We start from the raw sequence: 24,611 nt of genomic DNA, 5'->3' as shown, positions 1-24,611 counted from the left end.
AATATCTGTGTATCCATGTTCATAATAGCTTTATTTGCAGTAGTTGCATGTCTTTCAGCTGATAAGTAAATAAACAAATTTAAATAACTATACAATAGCATGCTACTGAGCAATAAAAACAAATGGGGTATTGGAATACGCAACTTGGATCTCAAATTTATTAAGCTGCATAAATAAAAGCTATCTGAAAACTCTATATTATGCCATTTATATAACATTTCATTAAAATGAAAAATTACAGTATGGAGCGTGGATCAGTGGTTGGGGAAAGGGAGCTCGGTGTTAGTGTTATGGGGAGGGTGGGAATCTCTATGGTGAGAGAACAATTCTGCATGTGGTTTATGGAGGTGGTTATGTGAATGTAGTCATATGACGAAATTTCATAGAAGTATACAAAACCTAACCAAAAGGAAAGAAAGTATATGTAAAAACTGGTACAATCAGAATAAACCTGCAGTGTAATAGTATTATCCCAATGCCAACTTCCTGGTTCGATACAGCACTGTGGTTGTATAAGATGTTAATATTGGGAAAGCTGGGTAAAAGGTGCATAACATCTCTCTGTACTATTTAGGAATCTCTTTGTCTTAAATTATTTAAACAAAAAATTATAATACACATTGAAAAATAAAGTTGATAAATCTGTAGAGAATTTGAGTCAATATACACCTCATGCTGCCATTTCTAAAATTTTCTTGAAAGCCATGGACAGGGGAAGGTTGTGCAAGAGTTGGTTACATTTTTATTCAAAGACAAATGATAGATGGGGCAATGCCCTATTTCTTTAATCATTCATATTTTGGGGTTGCTTATACTTGGTTACATGAAATAAGGTATATTGAAGCTCATATAATTGCTGTACTTAAATATAAATTGGACACAAAAGCCACTGGAATTCAAGTCTAGAGCAATTTATAGTATAATAAATACTCAAAGATTAAAAGATTTACTGCAATGCATTTGGAAGCCAAAAATTTAAAGAGCCACATATTTCCTTATTTATAAATATAAGAGAGGTTTATACAGGTCCTAAACAAACCAGAAAACACTTCACAAGGAAATAAAAATGTTTCTAGCATGCTTTATACACAAATGTAAAGAGTCACTAGTTCTTCATGGAATAGTACAATAATGATTCCAAAACACTATTTGGTTGGTAAAAAATGATTCCCTAGTAAGACTTGTTCTCAAAGAATATATTTTCTTTCTCTTGAAATCATCTCGCTATTAGAGCAAAAATACACCAAAGAAAGAATAACTTTATTATTTAAAAATACACACCTTGAAAGTATATAAATTAGTTCACCAACCACCTTGCTCTAAATTTTTATTTGTTTACATTTTGGGCAAAGACAAAACAGGGATTTTAGCTACTTTTTTCAATTTGCTGAACTTTCTGAGATCAAAGACACCTGTCCTCAAATGCGTGCTCCAATGGCGGAGAATGCTGCCATGGAAGGTAGAAAATGCTTCTAAGTCAGCCTGGTGAATCTTTTTTTTTCTTTTGTTATCCTTATCCAAGGACCTGCTTATTGATTTTAGAGAGAAGGGAAGGGAGGGAGAGAAAGAGGGAAACAGTGATGTGAGAGAGAAGCACTGATTGTTTTCCCCTCGCACATGCCCTGATTGGGGACCAAACCTTCAACCCAGCCATGTGCTCTGGCTGGGAATTGAACTTGGAGCCCTTTGGTCTATGGGACGATGCTCCAACCAACTGAGCCACACTGGCTATGGAGGCCTGGTGAATCTTATACCTCCAAGGCCTCTTTGGTGTGACTATCCATAGTTTACTGGTCCGCTGTTCACCTCAATGAAGACAAGAATCAGATTAAGAATTGAAAGTGCTGCCCTAGGGAAGTTGCCTTTATTGGACAAACATCAACATGTATTCCATGTTGTCTCAGTGAATTTACTCTGACCCAAGAAATTTACTCATTTCTCAGTTTTCTAGGTAAGGACAATGAATACTTTGATCCATAACAGAAAAGTAGCCAAGTCAAATTCAGGTCTCTTCATCCCCAAAGGTGGAACTCTTTGCCTTGAGGCATTTATTGCCTCTTGAACATATGGAAATCATAAGACAATGACTGATTATATTTCAATATTTATCCACATACCTCATAGTTAAATGATAGTCAATTTTAGAGATAGTTAAAAGGCATCATCAGGTTGACAGTTTATTCAGAGAAACTGAAACATGAGAACACTGCAATTGTCAGGCACGAAAAGACTTAGGGATTGAAGGAAGCTTGGCAAACATCCAAGCCTACCTTAGGAAATGTCTCTATTTTTGGTATGACATTCAGCCCAGAGTATTATCAGGGGTTTCTTTTTGTTGTTGTTTGTTGTGTTTTTATACTAAAAAAACACATTTTTTTCAGCATCGTTTTTTTTTTTTTTTACTACACAAAACTACGTTTTATTTTTCACTAGGAGTTTTTACTAGTTTTGTTTTTACTAGTAATTTTTATTAGGAGCTTATATGTATGATGAATTTGATTCCTTGGGTTTCATTTCAAATTCATTTCTTTGTTTGTTTTTTCCTTCATACCTATTTTCCTTAAAGTCTGAAAAAGTTCCAAATCCAAATTGGTGATGTAGAATAAAATTCAATGTGGAAAACCAAATCAAACTGCAAAATGGGGTAGTTATCCTGAATTTATGAACCAAACACACCTATGAAATTAACTTAATCATATATGTGTATATGAACATTTATTTGTTTAAATATTTATTTTTAGCATTCTTTGATCCTATAGCTATTCTCTCTGTCCTTTTTGACTGTGTCTCCAACCTGACAAACTTTTCTGGTCAAAAATACTCAAAATACTTTGTGTTTTTATTATATGTATATCATTCAAGTAAATAACAAGTTAATATTCATGGAAAGAAAACGTGAAAATTAATAAAATACAGTTATTCTATTAGTTTTATTTTAAAGTTTAAAAAGGGGAGAATAAATGATGAAATGAGATTTGACTTGGGGTGGTAAACACACAATACAACATACAGATGATATATTATAGAATTGTATACCTCCACCTCTATAATTTTAACCATTGTCACCCCAATAAATTGAATAAAAATACGAAATTATTAAGTTAATTAAAGTCTTAAATGTCATTTGTAACTTTATTCCAACTTTGGTTTGTGAATTTTGGTTGAATTAGGCTACTTGATAGAAAACGTAAACTGTTTAGTAAAGTAAGCATGCCCTTATTAAAAAATAACCATAATTGAGAGTGCTGACTCTAAAAATGCAGTGTTAGAGAGCTAAATAGAGAGCTAGAGGTAGAGGGAAAGATATAGTTATACATCTATATATGTAAATGTGTAGATATGAACCCTGAGCTATTACTAGAGAATTTTGTTTGAACACTAGCAACTATAACATACTGTATTTATTGAATCAATACTACATTTCATTCTTTAGGTACATTTTTTTGTTCCCAACCACCATGAAATATAGCTATAATTTTGTGACTCTAACGTGGTAGATATGTAATCTGAAAAATTATAGTACTCAAGCATCCACAGCCTGCAAGCAGACCTTCGCTGGAATGCAAGTGCCCCTTGTCTTCTGAGCCCCTGCTCTTAGAACTTCCCTGTGAGACCTCTCCCCACCAGACAGGCTCTTTGCCTGTGAAGGAAACTCAGCCTCCAGTAGAGAAATTGGTCATAAATACAAGGCAGAATACTGTTATTGCATTATCATTCTAGGCTTCTTTTCCGAGTATGTTCTTTGACTATTAGCTCTCCTCTCATGTGGCATCCCAAGATTCATGTCTAAGGCAAAACAGAGATCAATAGGAGCAAAAGAAAAAAATCAATATAATTTCTGGGTTTTAAGTTTCAAAAACTGGCCTCAGTTGGATCGAGGAATTGAGCAGAGGAGAAGTCAGACATAAAGAGCTCATTTATATGAATAAAGATTCAGTTGTTCTGCGTTTAGATCAGAGAATAAAAATTCAGAGTGGTAGAGAGCCTAAAGTGAGTTAGAAGCCAGTGGTTCCTTAACAAGGAGCCCTGTGTTTTAGCCACTGACCATACTGGCCACAAGTCCAAATGAAAATGGGAGATAGAAGGGGACAAACAACCAGGTAGTTGGAGATCAGAGAAAAGGGGACTTGCTTCTCTAATAAAGACATAATATCATGTTTTCCCCACCCCAGCTGGAGTAAACAACAAATAGATCTTTTGTGGGTCTTAGAGCAAAAGGAATGCAATGATGAAACCCATGCCTGAGGAGTTTGGCCAGTCAGTGAGGGGAGAACAGGGCAGCGACCTGCAAGACTGATGGCCATGACCCACACATGGCTCTGAAACAAAGTTAACTGTGTGCCGCAACAAAGCCCAGTGAAAAAGCTGCGTGGGGAGTGAACATTCGAGAAGATTAATTAGTCTGAGGGCAAATCGTCCGAGCTACTAAAAAAGTAGGAGAGATCCAGTTTTCTTTATAGGATTTGACATAACATTTATATAATGTTTCATGTAATAGGCCTATGCAATAATATTTGATAAATAGCTTCAGTTAGAATTACTTTATTTCCTAATACCTAATTAAGCAGGCTAAAAGTATAAGCATGCCATATGTGATCTCCATTAATATCATTAATTATTATAAACCAAAATGCTACAACAATGGGTTGGGCAGAATAAAATTCTTTTCTTAAAGCTGCATACTGAAATAAATCACATTTAGTACCCAAAATATCATCCACATAGTCCTCATACAATATTATGCTACAATGGCACTATATTATTACAATAAAATTTACTTTTTATTGTCTGTCTTTAACTTGCTAAATTATTAACTCAATGAAAATAAAGATTTTGTCTAAAAAATAAGAGGTTCTCGGTAATATTTGTTGAATTAAGAATAAGCACATTATATAAAATATTTTTTTTGTTTATGCTTACGTATAGATCATGGTAGTTCTAATGTTCTGGTTTTCCTGAGATTATAAACTTAAAAATCTGTGCATCATTAAAAAAAAATTCACAAAACAATTTAGATGAATAAAACACTATATTGCAGAGCAGACCAAAATAATACACATTATTTTGCATAATTATAATCTTATGAAAAAGTAAGATAACCTATAAGCCAATATGTCTAGAATTTCTTCTAAATTGTGAAGCATATTATGTGAAGATTTTTGTTTTATTTGTGGGGTTTATTTGTTTTCAGAAGACTTGTTTTTCACTACTGATAGAAGATAAAACAGAAAAATAATAAAGTAAGTTCTTCAAATGTGACAAAAATTTTGGTAATCAAAAGCTATAAGCTAGTTGTTAGTGAACTACAGATACAGTATTAAATATTCTTGTTGCCTTTTTATAAGTGCTTGCAGTTAGGAAGAGACCAAACAACATAGAATAAACATAAGGATGTAGACAAAGGGGTGGAATAAAAGTCCAAAAAACTTTAAAAATAAACAGTTATTGTTCTTTTCCGCCCAAATCTACTTCCTACTCTTTTGGTAAGAAGACCTCAGTTTCTTCTGGAAACCACCCCTCCTTCACTTCAGCACTGGGTGGGACTGACGCCAGGTCCAGGGGTGGACCTGTGACCACAAAAGCATGGATTTCAATTCCTGGCCACGGGGATTGGCCAAACTCAAAGCAGCGTTTAGTGAATGTTATCCTGGAGCTTTTGCTGTAATAACTAGGAAACAGACTCTCTTTTGCTGAATTCAGTCTTGGGAAAATGGAAGCCTGGAGCTTCTGGTAAAGATGGTGTCAACACAGAGGAAGGCTCACCTGAGGAATGGGGATTTGGAAATGAAATGTGTTGGTAATACCACATGCTTTCTATGTATCAAGTCTCATTCTAAGTACCTCATGTGTAGTAAAACAATAACACTCTGAAAAAGATCACATTATACACATCATACAGTTGAGGAAACTGAGACTCATAGACTTTGAGAAATGTGTGCCGCATCATAGAGCCCGTAAGTTCTGGTAACAATAACAAAGGCCATGGCATTGAGCACAAAATATTGTTACCAGAACAATTCACTCAGCCCCCCACCTTTGATTTTTCATCGAGTCAATAAACTTCCTTTGTAAGTTAAGTCAGTTTGATTTGGGTGGGGCACTGTAAAATAAGAGTTCTGAATAATATTAGAGCATATTAATAAGAACAATATCAAGTATATTGAAATAACATAAAAGTCTACTATATAATTTGTTCCCCCAATAATTAACACAGGATGGACTCTATGCATGTGTTTTGTGTTAATAAAAGAAAACATCTTTAAAATTATTGCTCTCCTAGAGAATGTAATTTTATTTGGAATCCATATTTCCTATTTTCCTATCAAGACTTAAAAAAAAATTATCATTGGCCCTGGCTGGATATCTCAGTTAGAGCATTGTCCGTCCCTATATATCAAGGTTGCAGTTTTGATCCCCAGTCAGGGCATATACAAGAGTCAAACAATGAATGTACAAATAAGTGGAACAACAAATTGATGTTTGTCTCTCTCTCTCTCTCATGAATAAGAAGAGAATAATCATTTCCACCTAATTAGTCTTTAAAAAGTTCCAGTTTTACTGTTAGGATAGCTTATGAAAAATATTGACTATTTTTTAATATATGGTTTTTAAAAGTTTCCCCTGTAGGATAAACTTAAATACATGACAATTAAACTGTAAAAAAAGGTCATTACTGAGGGCAAACTAATATTTACATTAACTACTAGCAAACAAACTAGCTACTGCAGTGCTCTTAATAAGCATTTTGGGTGGAATTTTTTAATGGGCTCTTGATTAGACATTTTTTCCTTATGAGGGAACTGAATCAGTTAAGGCTACCTACTATTAAAGTACTCATTTATGATGAAAAAAATTATTCTCATAATTGCCAAATATTAAAACTGAAGCCTACAAAAGGGCAGCAGGCAATGAAATGTTTTCATGTTCAAAAATTAATTTTCCTAGGAAGGCGTCAAATTAATTTAAAATCCAAATAAGCAGCCAAATTCTGCCCATGAGGTATGTAAAACTGAAGCTTCAACCTAATGCTTTAAGAGGCACTCTTAAAAGCTGTTACATGCCAAAGTGCCCTTTTGAGTTTGCAGAGATCATGTGATTTTTCCCAAAGAAATTCTGGCAAAGGAGATTTTATTCTTCGTCCATTCAAGAGCTTGGTTAATGTTTATTATCCTTTATATATCTGCAACTTCTTAAAAAGTCTTTAAATTTACAATTTTCAAGATACCTTCATTCAGAAAATATTTCCTCCACAATGAAGTAGTCAGAGTTGACTCTAGAACTTACTACCCACTTCCCCTAGTCTTTCATTTGTCATGAAATTCATTGATCAATGAGGGTTCTTTTTTTTTCTGTAATGAGCAGGAAAGATACTTTCCAAATTATCTTCTGCTGCACTTCGGGTAGGGAAAATGGGAGCCCGGAGCTGCTGGCTTCAACACAGAAGGTGCTTGACCTGAGGAATGGAAGTTTATCTATTTGATTATTATTTTTTTTATTTATTTAATGGGGATTTAAAGACAACATTTCTGAGACTGACACCGAGTAAGTATTGCATTCCTGTGATAACTGTTTTATGATTGTTTATTATAAAAATTTAGTTTGGTTTGGTTTATCCTTAGTATTCAACGCTACTCTAGACTAAAAGCTTCATGATTAGAATTTCAATTGTGTAAAATTTGTGTAACAACTTCATATAAAACCACATAACTGAAAGAAACTCAACTGAGTTAGAAAACATGCTTTATAAATTTGTCTTCAGCCATGTAGGACAGCTTGATCAAACCCAATCAACTACAAATTTATCAGACCTAAATGAGCAGAGTCCAGAAGGAGTGAAGAGATTCACACTGAAATGGGCTCCACGTAAATAAGTTGCGTCATTTCTAGTCTGTTATACCACCGCTTTCAATCACTTAACTGTTCTGGTTAAAGGACAGACCCATTTAACACCACTCAGCTTTCTCTATTAAAGTGTAGACCACATTTTCAATCATTTCTTGGAAAACCCTTGAAACTGCCAAAGAATGTGCTGACCACAATTACACAAAATTTTATTATTTTAAAATTCCTCTTGATGGGATCCATGTGGCTACCCACCAAGAATCTATATACATAAATAACCAATTAAAACTAAGTTTGGCTTCAAAAAAGTAAATGTGAAAGGTTCAGTTGGTAAAGGCAAATACCTTACAATTTCATTTATATGTGAACTCTAAAGAGCAAATTAAATGAACAAACAAAATAAGAACAGGTTCATAGGTGCAGAGATCAGACTGATGGTTGCCAGAAGGCAGGGGGTTGGGGATGAGGGCTGGTGGAGAAGGTGAAGGGATTAAGATGTACCAATTGGTAGTCGCAAAATACAGAGATGTAAAGTACAGGACAGGGAATATAGTCAATAATATTCTAACAACTGTATGGTGCCAGGTAGACACTGAAAATATCAGGGGAACACTTTGTAAAGTATATAATTGTCTAACCACCATGCTGTAAACCAGAAACTAATACAAAATAATATTTAATGTAAATTGTAATTGAAAAACAATTAAAAAGAAACAAACACCATGGATGTAAAAATAAGAAGGAAAGAAAGATTTACTCAGCAAAGGCGGAGCATGGACTCTCCTAGATGGGTTTGCAAGGATCTGCATAATTGTAGTTATATATGGCTTGTCTAAGGGCATCTGGATCACATTTTATTTAGTCCACCAGTACTATTTTTCTCTTTCTAAAGGTATGTAATTAATGGGACATGACCATAAAACTTTAGGAATTTATGAATAATTTCCTAATTCTCTTTTCTCAGAAGTGTTAAATTGCTCCCTAAGGAAGATGGACAAAAGCTACAAATCAAAAGAGTAAATGACATGAACTCCAGAGGGTTCCAACTTACTACTGACCTTTTATCCTTTGACTTTCCTATGAGTACTCAATTTTCGTTTGAGATTACTTTGGGGGCTGTAAAGAACTGCCAAGTATGAGTAAAAGAGGCCATGACCCAGATCCATGCTACACAAAGTGTGGTCCTTGGACCAGTAGCAACTGCAGCACTAGGAAGTTGATTAGAAATGTGGAACCTCAGACTCTGCCCCAGACCTTCCTAAAACAGAATTTGCATTTTCAGTCCCCATATAATATGTATGCAGGTCAAAGTGTTACAGGTCCCTGAACAATTTTTAAAGGACACTATAAGTCATAAAAGTCTATATGTGTATGTACATATGTGTGTCTGTGTATGCATGTCCATGTATGTGTGTATGTGTGTATATACATATATAGAGAGACTATATATATATATATATATATATATATATATAGTTTCCCAACTCTTACTTTTCCAGCATTGAACAAGAGCTAACCATAATTTGAGCTAACACTTATTTTATTGAAGTTTAACTGTGTGTTTGCACTGAACATACATAAATAACCTTACTTAATCTTAAAATTATTTTTTCTCAGACAGTATTTATTATGTAGAGGAGTGATTCTCAAACTCGAGCTTGCAACAGAAGTGCCCGGACGGCTAAGACATAAATTGTTCAGCCATCCTCCCAAAGTTTCTGACTCAATAAATTTGAGAGAGTCCTCCCCGCTCCCCTGCCCAGAATTGGGTTTTGCCAAGTACTCAGGAGATGTTGACTGGTACCACTTATCTAGAGTTCCCCCATACAAGTGTCTATGAATTCAACTACCTGGGCCCACACCTCAGATTCAGGCTCATTTGCTCTTCATACTCTTTCGTTGTTTTTTCTGGCAAGTCCTAGGGACTCTGTTTGTGTTCCTCCCCTTCCACAGTGGGCACTGCTCATTTCCCCCTCGTTTCTCAGGCCTCCTGTGAAAGACAGTGCACTTTCGCCATTACTCCTCCTCTTTGCTGTCCACAGGCTCAGATCTTCGGGCATTAATGTTATCAGTGCTCAGTGCTACAGAATGATGATTAATTTCTGGGTGTAAGAAACATACAGAAATCTCAAAAATCCTGCATTTATTCATAAGCCTTTTATTCCTGGTTTTAATGTGGAATTAAATCCCCATGAAGTTCTTGGAGCTTTTTAAGTTCAAATAACTCAGAGTTACTTCAAAGGAAATACCCAATTAAAATTCACTTCTTTGTTAAAAAAAGAGATTGTGGAAACTTCCATCTACATTACCTCATTGGCTTCTTTCAAGAATCTTATTAAATAGGCAAGGTAAATAAAATAATGCCACAGGTAATTAGAAGGAACTGGGAACAAACCAATAACAGCATAATATGTCTTGTTCAGGAAGGCTTTTATTTCAGAATAGTCATATTTCCATATTTTCATACATGTGTACATATTATATACTCACACATATACATAGATTTGTTGCTTTATTTATATAAATATTCCTCAGTAGAAAAGAGTTGTATTTATACCATATTGTACTTAAAGAAATTAAGTATTAGAATCTTATAAAAATAATATCCCAGGAAATATGAAATAGGCAAAAGAAAGGTTCTTCTTAGCTCAATAATTCAATTTATGCTTACTTTTATTCTCAATTGGGTTTTGAATAAGAATTGTTTACACTGAAGCCATATCTAGTGCACTGAGTATTAGGTAGAAGATAAATATTTTTAATTTCTTCCTTCAGGCCACTAACCCAATTAGCCTATTAATGCATTAAATTATAGAAGGATGGGGCAGTGGTTAAGGCCTGACTTAACAAGCTTACTGTGAATGCACACATATTAGTTTTTTAACTAATTTTAATATTTTTAAAAGGAGTATCCAGATTAAAATTTAGTTATTTTTTATTTGAATAGAATTGTTTTTATTGTTGTTCTAATAAAATTTAAATAAATATAACTAGTATAGGCTTTAGCTGAATCTCAGCTATATGCATGTGAAAATCTAGACCTATCTGATCATGTGTAAAGTGCATCTGAGGTGGGTCCCTCAGAAGATGAATTGACTGAGCATTAAGTCTCCTGGCTTATATGATAAGGGACTAAAAGTCAACCCTTTGGGGAGCACTAAAGGCAAAGAATGAGTCTCAATTTACACCTATTGCTGTTGTGTATTCACTAACATAATTAGATTATAGTTATTTTTAATACTTTGCCTTGTACTAGAGTTAAAAGTGATTACCTAGCACTGTTATGGTAATACAGCATTTGGTTGCTTATATATACAACTGTTACCAATTAGTTTCATACTTTTATATGATATGTTCCTAAAATCAAATAAGTCCTAAGGAAGAGAATGGCATGTGCGTTTGCTTCCCATTGCGGCTATAACTCTCACAACTTCGTGCCTTAAGACAAAATTAATTTATAATATGGTTCTGGAGGTCAAGAGCCTGAAATGGGTCCTACAGGCCAAAATCAAGGAGTCAGCAGGGCATGTTCCTTCTGGAGGCTCTAAGAAGAAAGCATTTTCTTAACGTTCTAGCCTCTTAAAGCCACCTGTATGCTGTGAACTCTCCCTCCATCTTCAAAGTGCATCACTCCAACCTTGTGTCCTCAACTCTCCTTCTCTGACTTTGACCTTCCTGATTCCCTCTTAAAAGGGCCTTATGAATACATTTGTTCTGCCCAGATAATACAGGACCACGGCCATCTCAAAACCCTTAACTTAATCGTATCTGCAAGGTGCCTTTTGCATAGCCACCAGTCTAAAGGATTAGGACATCTTTAAGGCAAAATTACTTGGCATACCTCAATATTATTCTACATACACAAGTCCTTGCACTATCTTCTGAACCCACTGGTCATACATACAACCAGGGACCTGGTAAAGCCTTGCAGTGGCTCATGAGAACCAGTTGTGTGTACTTCCTCCCTACTCTGTTTGGTGATGCTATGGTGGTAGCTTGAAACTAGCCATGAGGGCAAGGAGGCATTGTTACAAATCGTATCTTTTATTTTCTGGAGAGATGTTAAACATTCACTAACATACAACTACATACAACTACATACAACCATTTTTCTACATGGTTGTTGGGCTCCCTGCTTACCTCCAATGTACAGATCTGTAGCCAGTAAATTCACATTCAGTTCTCTTGCTTTGGAAATGCTCCCACTGAGAATGAACTGCATCTTCTCTGCTGATTGGGCTCTAGTACTCTTGCCTTTGGTACCATAGTCCCATTTGAGTCAAAGTAGGCCTCCCATTACATGCTGCAATTAGTGGTCTGACCAGCAGCCATTGCCCACAGGGCCAAGTCTTCCCGAAGGCCTTAACCCCATCGTGCAAGCCCACAGCCAGGGTCAGCTTCACGGTTCTGTGAACTATGCAGGCACAAAGAGCCCCGCACTAACAGTGGCCCTTTGCCCGGTTTAATGCTCTACTGTCATCATCTTGAATTTCTTAATAGAGTTTGAGCAAGTGACCACACATTTGCATTTTGCACTGAGCCCTACAGGTGATGTGTCTGGCCCTGCGCACACTCATCCTCAGCTACATATTAACAGGACCTTCTGAGTAACTTTTACCTCCACACCATGACACATAGCAGAGTTGCAAATTAATATCTTAATGTGTTAATCATAGTACCTCTCTGCTGATTCAAATATCCCCTGTAAATACTTCAGTCACTTTTAGTTTTTATATTTATGTTTTTCAGCTTAATCTCTGTATCCTTGGCTCCTGTTTAAGAAGGATTTGGTACATGGAACAAGTTTATGTGAACAAATTGCAAGGAAGGTAATCTCTGGCCTCAGGATGCTGGTCCTTGAGAATATGCAGGCTGATGTCTCCTGGGGTGTGGTTGGTTGGGTACCCATATGACAGTTATTTAGCAATGTCTGCTGATAAAGTCCTAGCGCTATAACTGAAGATCATTTCATTTTTATGTACATCAGGAACCAGGATGTCCACCTGTTAACCTGACCCTATATTGATTCATATTAATGCTGCAAACCACTCCGAGTCCCTACCACATTATCGAACCAAGCCCAACTCTAGGATGCAGGCTTTCCTTGCCCCTCACCATGCCAGACTCTGTAGCCCTTTAATTCAGTTACGAAGGACTTCACCATGTAGGGACAAGGGAACATCTGAGTCCTTCCTCTCCATCAGAAAGAAATTGAGGAACACTCTGGTATGCAACCTAAGCTCTCGTTTCCCGATCTCTTCACTTGGCAAAACTCAGCAGACAAAGTAGAATTACTCTGGAGTCCTAAAAGAAGTGTTGGCCAAAAAAGACTCTTTCAGGTCTTAATGTTTCTATAAAAATCTCTAATATTGGGTTGGCCAAAAGGTTCATTTAGTTTTTTTCTGTACAATGACTCTGGTAGTGCTTAGTGGTCTTTAACTTCATTTGAAACAATTTTGTTAGGTTGTATTGTGGCAGCTGTCATATCAGTGCGCATTATTAAAACATCAAAATTGGTGAATTTTTGTGCAGCCATTATAATATTGAGGTTGGAAGAAAATATGCACCATTTTTGGTGTATTATGCTTTATTATTTCAAGAAAGGTAAAAACGCAACTGAAAAGCAAAAATAAAAATAAAAAAAGATTTTTGCAGTTTGTGAAGAAGGTACTGTGACTGGTGACTGATCAAACATGTCAGAAGTTGTTTGTGAAGTTTCTTGGTACTACTGACATTTTGGCCAAGTAAGCCTTTGCTGCGGGGCTGCCTTATGCATTGGAAGACATTTAGCAGCAGCCCTGGCCTCTGCCCACTAGAAGCCAATAGCAGCAGATAGCTGACACACTCAAAATATCTAAATCAATGAAGTTATCGGTGAAAATGAAAAATGTGTCTCTTATTTTATGGAAAACTAAATGGACTTTTCAGTTAACCCTATATACCTTACCTCTCTGGGATGTCTCCTCTCACTTCCAGTTTCCCCGTTCCTTTGATTTTAATGCATCCCATAGTCACATGTGATGAGCAAATATGCAGCATTTATCATATTAAATAACTCAGGAACATTTTAGATAACTTTATTAGGCTTTAAATTAAAAATTCTTCAACTATTGAATTACTAACACTATATCTCTACAGGAAAAAAGATCATTGCTCATCAAATGATGTCAAAAGAAATATGTTCTTTGGTTTTAAAACTTGTTTATAAGTTGAACCTCAGAAAATTATTGTGATAGCATAATATTTGGTGGTAGCCTTCTATATTAAGTTAATAAAAGTAGTCAACAAAGGGTATAATGACAAAAGAGATTTTTAAGCATCACTGAATGAGTCATTCAATCTGATTATATGATGGACAATGACAGTATTATTGATACTTTGGTAAAGAAATTATTTCAGGATCAGGCACATGGGCTATAGGGGTCTCCTCTTTCATTTTTTATTTCTGTCTCAGAAATACAGCAGAATTAAAATAAGCCCCGATGCTTATATTTGTGAGAATATTATACATTGTTAAGGTGTTTTTAGAATTTAAAACATTTCTTAAGGTTATTCTATTTAAAATAGAATTCTGTTTTATGGAAGTAAGAATAAAAGCCTGATTGCAGGAACTATAAACTTTGGGACATTTTCATTAGTTATGTTGACAAATGGAGTCCTTGACTTGTTGAGTAAATAAAACATGCCTGATAGGATTATAATCATAAGTTAATATTTATTGAGTATCCATAAGATGTGTTAGGGTTTTTGACACTATTCTAATTTATCGTGCTAAACTTTGGCAGTCCTGATGAAAATAATTAAAGAAGAAAAAAAAGTTCCCACTTTCATAAAATTGTCATTTTTCTGTTTAAAAATGGAGTTTAAATTAGAATAACAAAGAATAATTATAAACCTCTTATTGCCCTGAAAAAAAGTGATAGAAGCAATAGTTCAACTTTTGTTGAAATAAAATAAGAATGATATAGTTGTTTGTTAACATTTTTCAATTTGGGTCTCTTTTATATTTAATAATGGGTGAATTAGAGATACAGAAAAATAACAATATTCAAAAGAATATTCAGGTAGCCCAGGGTTAAAATCAATTTATCAAATATAAACTTTGAATTTTAGTTAAGGAATGAAGTGAAAGAAAAACACTGAAAATCCCTTGCCCCAGTTCCTCAGGTACAGCAATACCTGAGAGGTAAGGGCTCTCGCACATGTGTGACTGGTATAGGAAACGATGAAAAGGGAAATGACAGAATATTGGGCATCAGCGTATGGTGACAATTACTCCCTGAGTATTTATCAGATTAAACATATAAATTTACTTCCAGGAAAATAATAACTAATGAACACAACATTCTCAACATGTGAAGACACAAGAAGAAGAAAAGAAAACATACAAAATATTGTCGAAGGAAGTAATTTAAGGTAAAGCATACACATTTGGGCACTCTTTTATGATGAAGTTGTAAAATGTGATGGTTAGAATGCCACACAAGAGAGTAAGGGCAGAAGCAAGCTGTGAGGTGCAAAGCCCTTCTGCCCCTGCACAGAAGGATTATTCACTCCTCAAATTAGCAACAATCCTTGGGACGCACCCCAACCATCAGAGCTAGATTCATTTTGTTTCATGATTTGTAGCTCTATGAAAGTCCCTAAAACATCGCTGAAAATATAACAAGAAGAAAACATTTTACTTAGTCTCTTGGGCTTACAATTAGTCTTTCCCCAGCATATATTAAAATGAAACAGATGGTCACTAAAACATCCATACAGCAGAGCTTTTTTTGTGAATGTGTATGTAAAATAGGCCATGGCCATCCCATTCCTCTTCTTTGGCCCTCCTCCTTTACCTGTTACCTATTTCTTCTAAAGTTACTGGAGAATCCCAATCAAAGGACTTTGGAATGAATACCTAAGGAATCTGAGTTTTTGACAGCACTCAGAGTGATTCTGAAACACAAGGCCCAAAGATCAATTAGAAAAACACTGTCTTATGCTCTCAAAATCTAATTCTGCTTTGCCCACTTCATTGAGTTCACTTCTCAAACATAACCTGTCATTTTACAATTTCCAGGTCTCCAGATCAGGTTGTCTTTCTTGACCTCTCTGAAAAAGCTTTCTACATGTGCTAGTAATTTCTGCCTTTTTCTGAAACCCTCCTCCTTTGGCTTCTACACTTGGGAGCAATCCTAGCTGACCTTGGGCATGAGAGGTCATGGCGCCTCAATGCAGATGACTTCATTCTGGAGCCGACTGGCTATGGTTCAGGGCCTGGCTTCACCTCTCTCTACCTAGGTGACTTGGGCAAGTTACTTTTCTTTGTCTTGGTTTACTGATATACATAATGGATGCTAACAACTATACTAATTTGTCAAATATGATGAAAGAAATACATAGTTATTAGAATAGTATTAGAAAAAATTATTTTTCTAATAGCACAACAAATGTAACTCGTTTATGTTTCTGATATCTTCCTCATCTCCTTAAGATACCCTTTCTCTTTCCTCCTATAAATAATAAATGTTAAGGTCACTTTCCCATTCTTCTTTTTTTTGGCTATATCACAACTTCTTCAGCTTTAGTTATTGTAACAGTGAGGCTAAAACTCACATCTTAGTCATACAAATTGAATACATACATGGATCAAGTTATTATATTTGTTACCTTCCAATGAGCTTTTCCTCTCTGCAGTTTATCAACATCAACCATATTATTCTAAATTAATGTAATAGCAACCACACAGCATAGAGTGTTATACTCAAGAATCTTGTTAATTCCTTATTCAAGCTATGTGACTATATATTCCTCTTGCTAGTTAAATATTTTGCACCAATAATCTCCATGAGAAAATTGCACATAATCTTTGAATTCAGGAAACATGAATTCTTCATCAGAATTATTATTGCATATACAACTATTTGTTTAATATGTGTTAAGTTAAATATTATTATATTAATTTTGCTTCTATTCTTATCCTTTTGAAACCACAGCCTTCTTAGCTTTTATTCATTGATTAGTTCACACAATCCTCTGTGTTTCTATACTTCTATTGAGTCACTGGAATAAAAATCTTGAAGTAAAAGCTTATGTCCTTTTTCATCATGTGTTTTCTCTCAAGTAATAATTAAATTGAAACTTATGTTCATGTTCTCTATCCTGTCAATGCCAGCAAATTTAAATGAATGGTAAATATGTCCTGCTTGTGTCTTTGATTTCGCCACCATACCAGGAGTTGCAAATGGGGAGTGCAACGTAATCTATCCTTTGACTTTTTAGCTGCATGCACAGTGTCAGTCTAAACCTGGATAGTCTTGCTAGATCCCAAGTAGGAATCTAATTTTACATAAAATATCAATAAGCAAGGCTGTCTTTACTGAAGGTTACACAGGTAATATGTAAGAGGGAACTACAGCACACTTTTCAAAGGTAACCAATTTAATATTCATATTAGACAAAGCTGTTCTATCTTCTTATCCTTAACCACATTGGGGCGTTCACGCTGACCTTTCTAACTTGTTAGTCTCGAGACCAATTTTCTCTTTACTTTTCCAATATTAGCTTGGGAAAGCCAGTTATGTTTCATATCTAACTGAAAACCAACAAAAGTAAGTTTATCACAGTTTTCCTCAAACAGTGAGCCCCACCTTAAAGGTTAGTTCAGATTAATCTTAGAGATACTCTGAAGTTTTATTGGAACGCTAAGTGATAGCACCCTTTTTTCCTACTTCTGAGGGTTTCTTTATTTTTATTTATATTCAGCATTTTACCTTTTTTCATCCCATTTCCTTTAAATCTTCCAGAAGGTCCTCACTAATTTTACTCTTCACAAGTGTTCAGTGCTGCTATGGAATTACTTACTTTTATGTTCAAGTTTCTTCTGTCCCAGCAGTGTAATTTTGGAGACAAGGAGAGCAAATAGATGAATCTGGGATGCTATTTTAAATTTTTTGTTTCTTTTCTCTTAAGACAAAATTAATATCCTTAAAATCTAAAAAGATAATCTTTAGTACCATCTTAAACATACACACACATATGTGCGCTCATACCATTGTTTAGTATTTTTGATAATATGCACAAAAAGAAGCATATCATTCCTGGGGTGATGCTATAGAAATTAGGAAGCCAATTTAAATAGGGTTGGCCTCTAACTGTAAAATATCATGTTCAGGAAAGGAAAATTTATATACAAAAGAATCTCACCTCTATTACCTACTAGGTCTGTTACCATGGGCAAACCATTTTTTATGGGAAACATAAAGATAAAAGAATAAAAGTGAAGTAAAAAACATACTTTCAAACCTAGAAAAGTGGAAACATGATTGTTTTTCTAAGTTTGAAGTGTACAGAAACACTATGACTAGAAGTGTTTGGTAATAGGAAGAGGCAAAAGGTGAGGAACCAAGAGGAAGTTCTTACTGTGCTAACCAGACCTGAAGGCCAGGTGCACAAAACAATTATTCTATACTTAATTTCTATAAGCTCCCAATTCCTTTCATTCTTCAAAACCCCACAAACATGCACATAACAAACACATACAGAGAATCACAAACAGAAATCTCTTGAATCACAAATAAATTCTATTCCCAAATTAAGTGGCATGTATTTAATTCATTCTTTTTTCCTTATGGCTTTCCTTAATGGTCATTTAACCTAATTTTTCATTAATAACAGACACAAAGAACTAGATTTCACTTTTTGGGTGCAATAGCCTGCTGGGGAGGTCTCCAAGTAGGGGCCAAGCTGAATTACATTAAAGAGGGGTTTATCAGGGACATAAACTGGATTAAAAAAATTTCTGTTGTTGATAAAGATGGTATCTTTTAATGGAATTAATATCAGGTCCAAGTGTAGCAAGTAGCTAGTGGCCACTATTCCACCTCTTTTGAAATAATCAATGCATTTTTTCTCCCAGGAAACAAAAAGTTAGTAACCAAAGTCAGGAGTCTACTTAAAAGCTGAACATGGTAAAATTAGCATTTGTCACTTCCTCCCATATTTTTATCCTTCAATGATAACAAAGCATAGATCACCCCCACAAGAGCAAAATGTCATTATGTAATGCTGGGCAATGTCATATCAGCTTTTTTCATTGTCTCACCTTGGCTGACCCTTCTTAAGGAAATGGTCAATAAGAGAGATGACAGTGTGAAGAAAGCAATATTCCTTACTGCCACACTACAATATGCCATATACTAATTTGGACAAGATATAATTAAGAGAGCTATTATCATTATTAAATAAAATGAACCCCAAAGGAAATAACATGAATACACAAATTTATGGGCAAGTTCTAATTAGTCTATTGTCATTTTATAAAAGCACAAATAGTCCTTGGAGATAAAAGATGAGACAAATTTATATATAAATAACTTATATATAAAATCAAGCTTTGAGGTAGCAGAACATTCTGTGAAACTGTTTTGTTTTTAATAACTACCAATGTTACAAAGAAACGTCTTGTAAATTGAAAATCTCCTGACATTTTTAAACCTTATCTGAGACAATCAATTCAAAGAGAAAAGAAGACAGATTAATGAGAGCTAGAAAGTAATATTTTATTTACCCTTCTTTCTAAATAAAAGAAAATTTAATGCTAAGGTGAAAGATAAGAGTGGAAATACTTTAGGTTTATGTATTATAAAACAATGAGCACTAAAATACTCTGGAATACTGTTAGATAAAACTGAATTATTTGGTAGCATTTTCAGCCCAATAAAAATAAAAAACCAGGCTTACTAAAATAACTCAAATATGACAAAGATAGGAAGAATAAAATAAAACCGATACAGTAGGTCAGCTTGTTGGACCTACCTGCAGTTAGATATAATCATAGCTAATGTTGAGGGCTCCTCTGATGTATAATTTCAGGCCCATCTAATAGGACCTAAACCAAGTGTTCTGACAATTCATGGGTGTTTTTAATTACTTTACTAAAAAGTGCCTTGGAAAAAATATGATAGAAAAAATAGCAATATAAATTTGTTAAGTATCATATTGATCAATGTATTGTTGGGATTGTGATAGAATTTCATTCTTTGTGTTCTCTCAGTCATTTCTCTTTTTGAATGAATAAATACACCGTTTTGACAGACTATTTGTTTTGGGGAGACACTAGATTTTATAAGTGCGGGTACTGCAATTCAAACCTGAGTTTGCTAGTTTGGCTATTTAGTGGTTGAGTGATCTTCAGCACACTATTCAGTTGAAGCTATCCTTAATGTCCACATTAGTAAAAGGAAGATAATGGCAACATCTGTGATTGTAAGAAAAAAATGAGTTAGAAATGTACATAAAATCTTTAATACAATGCTAACTCATAATAAGTGTATTGATAGAATTATTTTTAAATATTTGATTTGAGGAAACTCATTCCTATGATTGTGGTTTAAAGGTTGGTGACTATTCTAAGTTTTGTCTGGGATAGCTCTGATCTGAGTTTCTAAACCAGGTGTACCTTTTGTTCTAGTTTCTTTCTATGCTATTGTTCATTACTTCTCCAAATGAAATTTGTAAATACCCAGGTAGGGGAAATAAAACACCAAAATTCACTCTATCACCTGTAATAACATATACTTAAAATAAACTTGAATTTGAATCACACTGTGCTTAAGAGGATTTTACCTAAATATCAATGATAAGGAATAGGTTTCCCTTAAGAATTTCAAAATAAAGGCTGTGAAATACATATTTTTAAACATGACAATAAGTGCATTTGCCTCTGTAATTCACCTTATGCCTATAGAATTCAGCAGTTTTCACTTACTTTCCAATGACTATTTTTAATTTTACATTTGTTTGGCCAATCACACCCACAATTAACTATTTGTCATGCAACAGAAAGAGAAGTATGGAGGGAATAATGCAGCTTATTCGTTCTAAATAATACAAAGCAAAGTACAAATAATTTCCATTTAAAACATGTGCTGTTGTTTTCTTCTCAAGATTTGGTAACCTTGAAGCAAACTATGAAATTACATTTAAAAACCTTCATGATGTCAAATATATGAACCGATCATAATTTAGTCACATTTTTAAACATCATTAAAATTTTGATAAAATGTATTTTACTTATCAAACATGAAACATCTCACCAGAATACAGTATTGTAACGCTCTGTTGTTGCTATTGTTTTACTTCTCCATCGTCCCTAGTGCCGGGGTCTACCCTTCCCTCTCTCACATCGCCAGCTCTCTCTAATAATCTTCCATTTGTTCCCAAAAGCATCTTTGTGCTATTTTTTAAGTGCGTGTACTCCTAAAATCAACATATAGTCTAAAATGACTAAACAAACTATGAATTTTCACTACCAATTTAAAATAATCTGTGTATATTAATACATAGTCTTATTGGTTAAACCACTGCTCTAAAAGATATGTATTTTTTTCAAATCAATTTCAATCTGACCAACAAATTGAAGCCTCTAATACACATATGACAAGGTAAAAATTCTGAGATGTCATAAATTAAATTACAGCAAGCCAGAGGGAGGAAGGAAGAGATTAAGAGAAGTTAACCAGTCAACAACTGCATGGCAAACCCAACCCATCACTGCTTACATTCCTGAATGTATGTTGAAACTCTGAACAAAAGGTGGCTATTTTTGTGATTCCTAAGAAGAATAGCCAGGTGCCCCTGACCTCCAGGCACTTCTGCTTCTTGCTTACACAAGCATTTTCTACACTGTTACCCGTCACCAATCCAATGGAGTGGACATTTGTCCCTTGTAGACTATGTACCTATCCAAGAACTAGCCCCACTTCAATGTCTCCTACCGCCTCTATGTACAGCCAATGTAAATTCTTTCAAAACAATTTACATCTTTCTTCCCCAAAATGTTTCCATAAAAAAGCCCATCAACTACAGGACAGTGGATATAATTGTCTACTCCATCTAGCCCTGCTGTCGAAAGTTCAGACTGAAGGCCCCACAATGTGGCTGGCATTTTAGTTCAATAAACCCTTTCTTTCAGAAAAGTTTTCAGCCACAAAAGTGTTTCCTTTTCTTGTTTAACACACAAGACAAACCACACTGTTTTATGTAAAATATAAAAGGATGCCCATTTCAAAATAACCATATTAAAAGGCAAACAAACATCAAGGAATTCTAATGTCAACTTTTTCAAATAATAACAAATGACCAGGGTAATGATCACACCTTAATACAGTTAGTTATACACAACAAACAATATGTTCTCTTCTTCTCCAAAACAGATGTGAGAAATTATTTAGTTTAGTGTACTGTGCTAATAAAGCTTTCATTTAATGCTTTTCCTGGGTTTTAAAAATAGAAATTAATCTGTTCTCTTACCTTCACATCTGTAGTTATACAAGTAAATTAAGTTGATGATGTGAAATTGAGAAGGCCTATTTTTAGAAAAACTTACCGTTGTCATTTTTCAACATCCCATTGCTGAGCTGTTTTAATCTTTTTTGATGTGACTTGCCATTATAATGGATTTGAGCTTGCGCTGTCGAATTCAGCTGAATGTTACACACGTTGCACAAAGTGAAATTAGTATGTTTCTTTTCTCTTTCTGGTTTTTCTTCAAAGTCATCAGGTAAAAATTCAGCCTCACTTTCTCCATCTTGTGCACAAGTGAAATCTAGGGTTGCAAAGAAATGTAAGAATAAGCTGCTCAAAATTTCTGAATTCCTTTATATAATTAAATTGGGTAGCAAATAAAGATTGTTCAGACACTTAGAACTCAAAATTTTCACTTTGTCCCACTAGAATAGGTTGCTCTTGCAATATCCAAAAATGAACAGCCTCTATATTGGAACACAAATGACAAATATTTTACATTAGTTTTTCTATGTCAAATACTATGTTAAATGTCTGAAATTGCTTAACATACATTTAATCATCATCATAATAGATTAGGCATTTAAGTTTCCCTATTTCATGACTGAAGAAACAAAGGTTTAGAGTGGGCAAATAGCTGGCATAGGCTCACAAGGCTAAGAACCAATATAGTTGGGATAAGCACTATTTCATTGATCTCCAAATTCCAGGTTCTTAATCACCTTGTTCTCTAGTATTCATTAATATAATGTTAGAGATTTCCCTTTAAATTGGACAAAATAAAATTCTCTTATTTTTATTTCTTCCAATTAAGTAAAGTCATTTATATCTAGGTGGCTATAACCTATGTATACAAAAATACTAAAACTGTTTCAACTGCTAAAATATCATATTTTATATCAGAAGCACAAGACAGGTTCTAAATATTCAAGATAGCATGATCACAGGGTATAAAAAAGTGTAACTGTTTTATGAGTTATATTTGCATATATTATTTTTAGATAAATACATGCTTTTTATACTCAAATCTAAAAGAAAAAAGGCAACTAATTATTTCCAACATTTCTGGGCTTAAAATGGTAATAATTAAAGTAACTACTGCAATACATATTCTACTATTTATTTATGAATCACTTAAAATAATAATGACTCCTTTCTGAATTTTTTTCTGTGTTTTCTCTACTCAGGACTGTGTAGAACTCTTATGGTTCAGACATGATTTCTCCATTCTAATTTTCCACATTCCTCAAGAATTTATTGTGTAGACTTTGTCATTATTGGGAGAGGAAAACAATCATTATTTTTTAAATTTATTTATTTTTAGGGAGAAGAGAAGGGAGAGAGAAAGGAAGAGAAACTTTGATGTGTGAGAGACACATCCATCAGTTGCCTCCCTCATGCCCTCAGCCAGGGACCAGGCCCACAACCCAGGCATGTACCCTGACCTGGAATGGAATCAGCGACCTTTCAGTTTGCGGGGCAACATCCAACCCACTGAGCCACACCAGTCAGAGTTGCAATCATTATGTTAATGTGGCAAGCACTTTCTAGGTGGTAAAGATGAACTGATGAGCAAGATAAGATTTTCCTTGCTGTTATACACCTCGCTTAGAATGATGGAGAGGGTATGGACTTTGGGGTCAGGCGAATGAGATAACAAAGGCCCAGATAATGTTAACAATATGCAAGAATTAATTTGCTGGTAATTAAAAAAAAACTCTACCGAACTTAAGCGAAAAACAATAGTTTTAGCTCTTAAAGCATATCGAGGGCACTATTTAATATCTAAAAAGAGTACAAGATTTTTAAGTATATAATTAATGCCTTTTATGGACTAATTTATTTAAAATAGTTTTGTTTTTAAAAGGAAAGTCTTTGTCTCTCTTAGGTAAATTTAAATAGTCATTAAAAGAAAATTTGTAAACTGTGTAATTATTACATAATTTTAATTAAAGCAAAATATATAAACATATTAGCTTTTCTTATTTTAAGTAAGTAAATGAATTTCAGTATATACTCCAGGTTGTATTCAGAGTGTCTCAAAACTTTTTTTCTAGAATTGATTTATAGTTTTAGTCTTTTATCTCAAATATCATTAGGTAATGAAAAAGATTAAGTAAATGATATATTTAATCACCGTGATATTGTGTAGCCAACAGAAGTAGATTAGGAAAATTTTATAACATGAGAAATTCGTTTCATACAATAAGTAAAAAACACACCATATAAATTTACACATAATATGTTTACAAATATGTAAAGTACAAATAAGACAAAAATATTAGTAGGAGTTGATGTTTAATGGTAGGATTAGAATTGGCCTTCTTCCTATATTTTCAAAATTTTAAGTCTAATTACATTTATAATGAAGAAGATAAACTCATATATTTGGAAGGAATAATCCAAAAAGGAAGCTTTAGCCTATAGAATGAATGGTTTAGGTTTGTCAGACCTAGGCCACAGGACAAAGATAGTCC

The 24,611-nt window shown here is 34.3% G+C and overlaps 1 protein-coding gene across 1 annotated transcript in view; it reads right to left on the bottom strand.

The window, feature by feature from the left end:
- The window catches only part of ZNF385D (zinc finger protein 385D), a 746,594-nt gene that overhangs the window by 563,569 nt on the left and 158,414 nt on the right, over nucleotides 1–24,611 (bottom strand). The window contains exon 2 of the mRNA XM_054595113.1: nucleotides 22,217–22,435. Coding sequence (XP_054451088.1) covers nucleotides 22,217–22,435 — 219 coding nt within the window. The remainder of the gene's footprint in view (nucleotides 1–22,216; nucleotides 22,436–24,611) is intronic.

Source organism: Pteronotus mesoamericanus, unplaced genomic scaffold (assembly GCF_021234165.1).
Source record: "Pteronotus mesoamericanus isolate MK-2021 breed Mesoamerican mustached bat unplaced genomic scaffold, CSHL_Meso_final scaffold_54, whole genome shotgun sequence".
Classification (NCBI taxonomy): Eukaryota; Metazoa; Chordata; class Mammalia; order Chiroptera; family Mormoopidae; genus Pteronotus; species Pteronotus mesoamericanus.
This window is presented reverse-complemented; position numbering and strand designations above follow the sequence as displayed.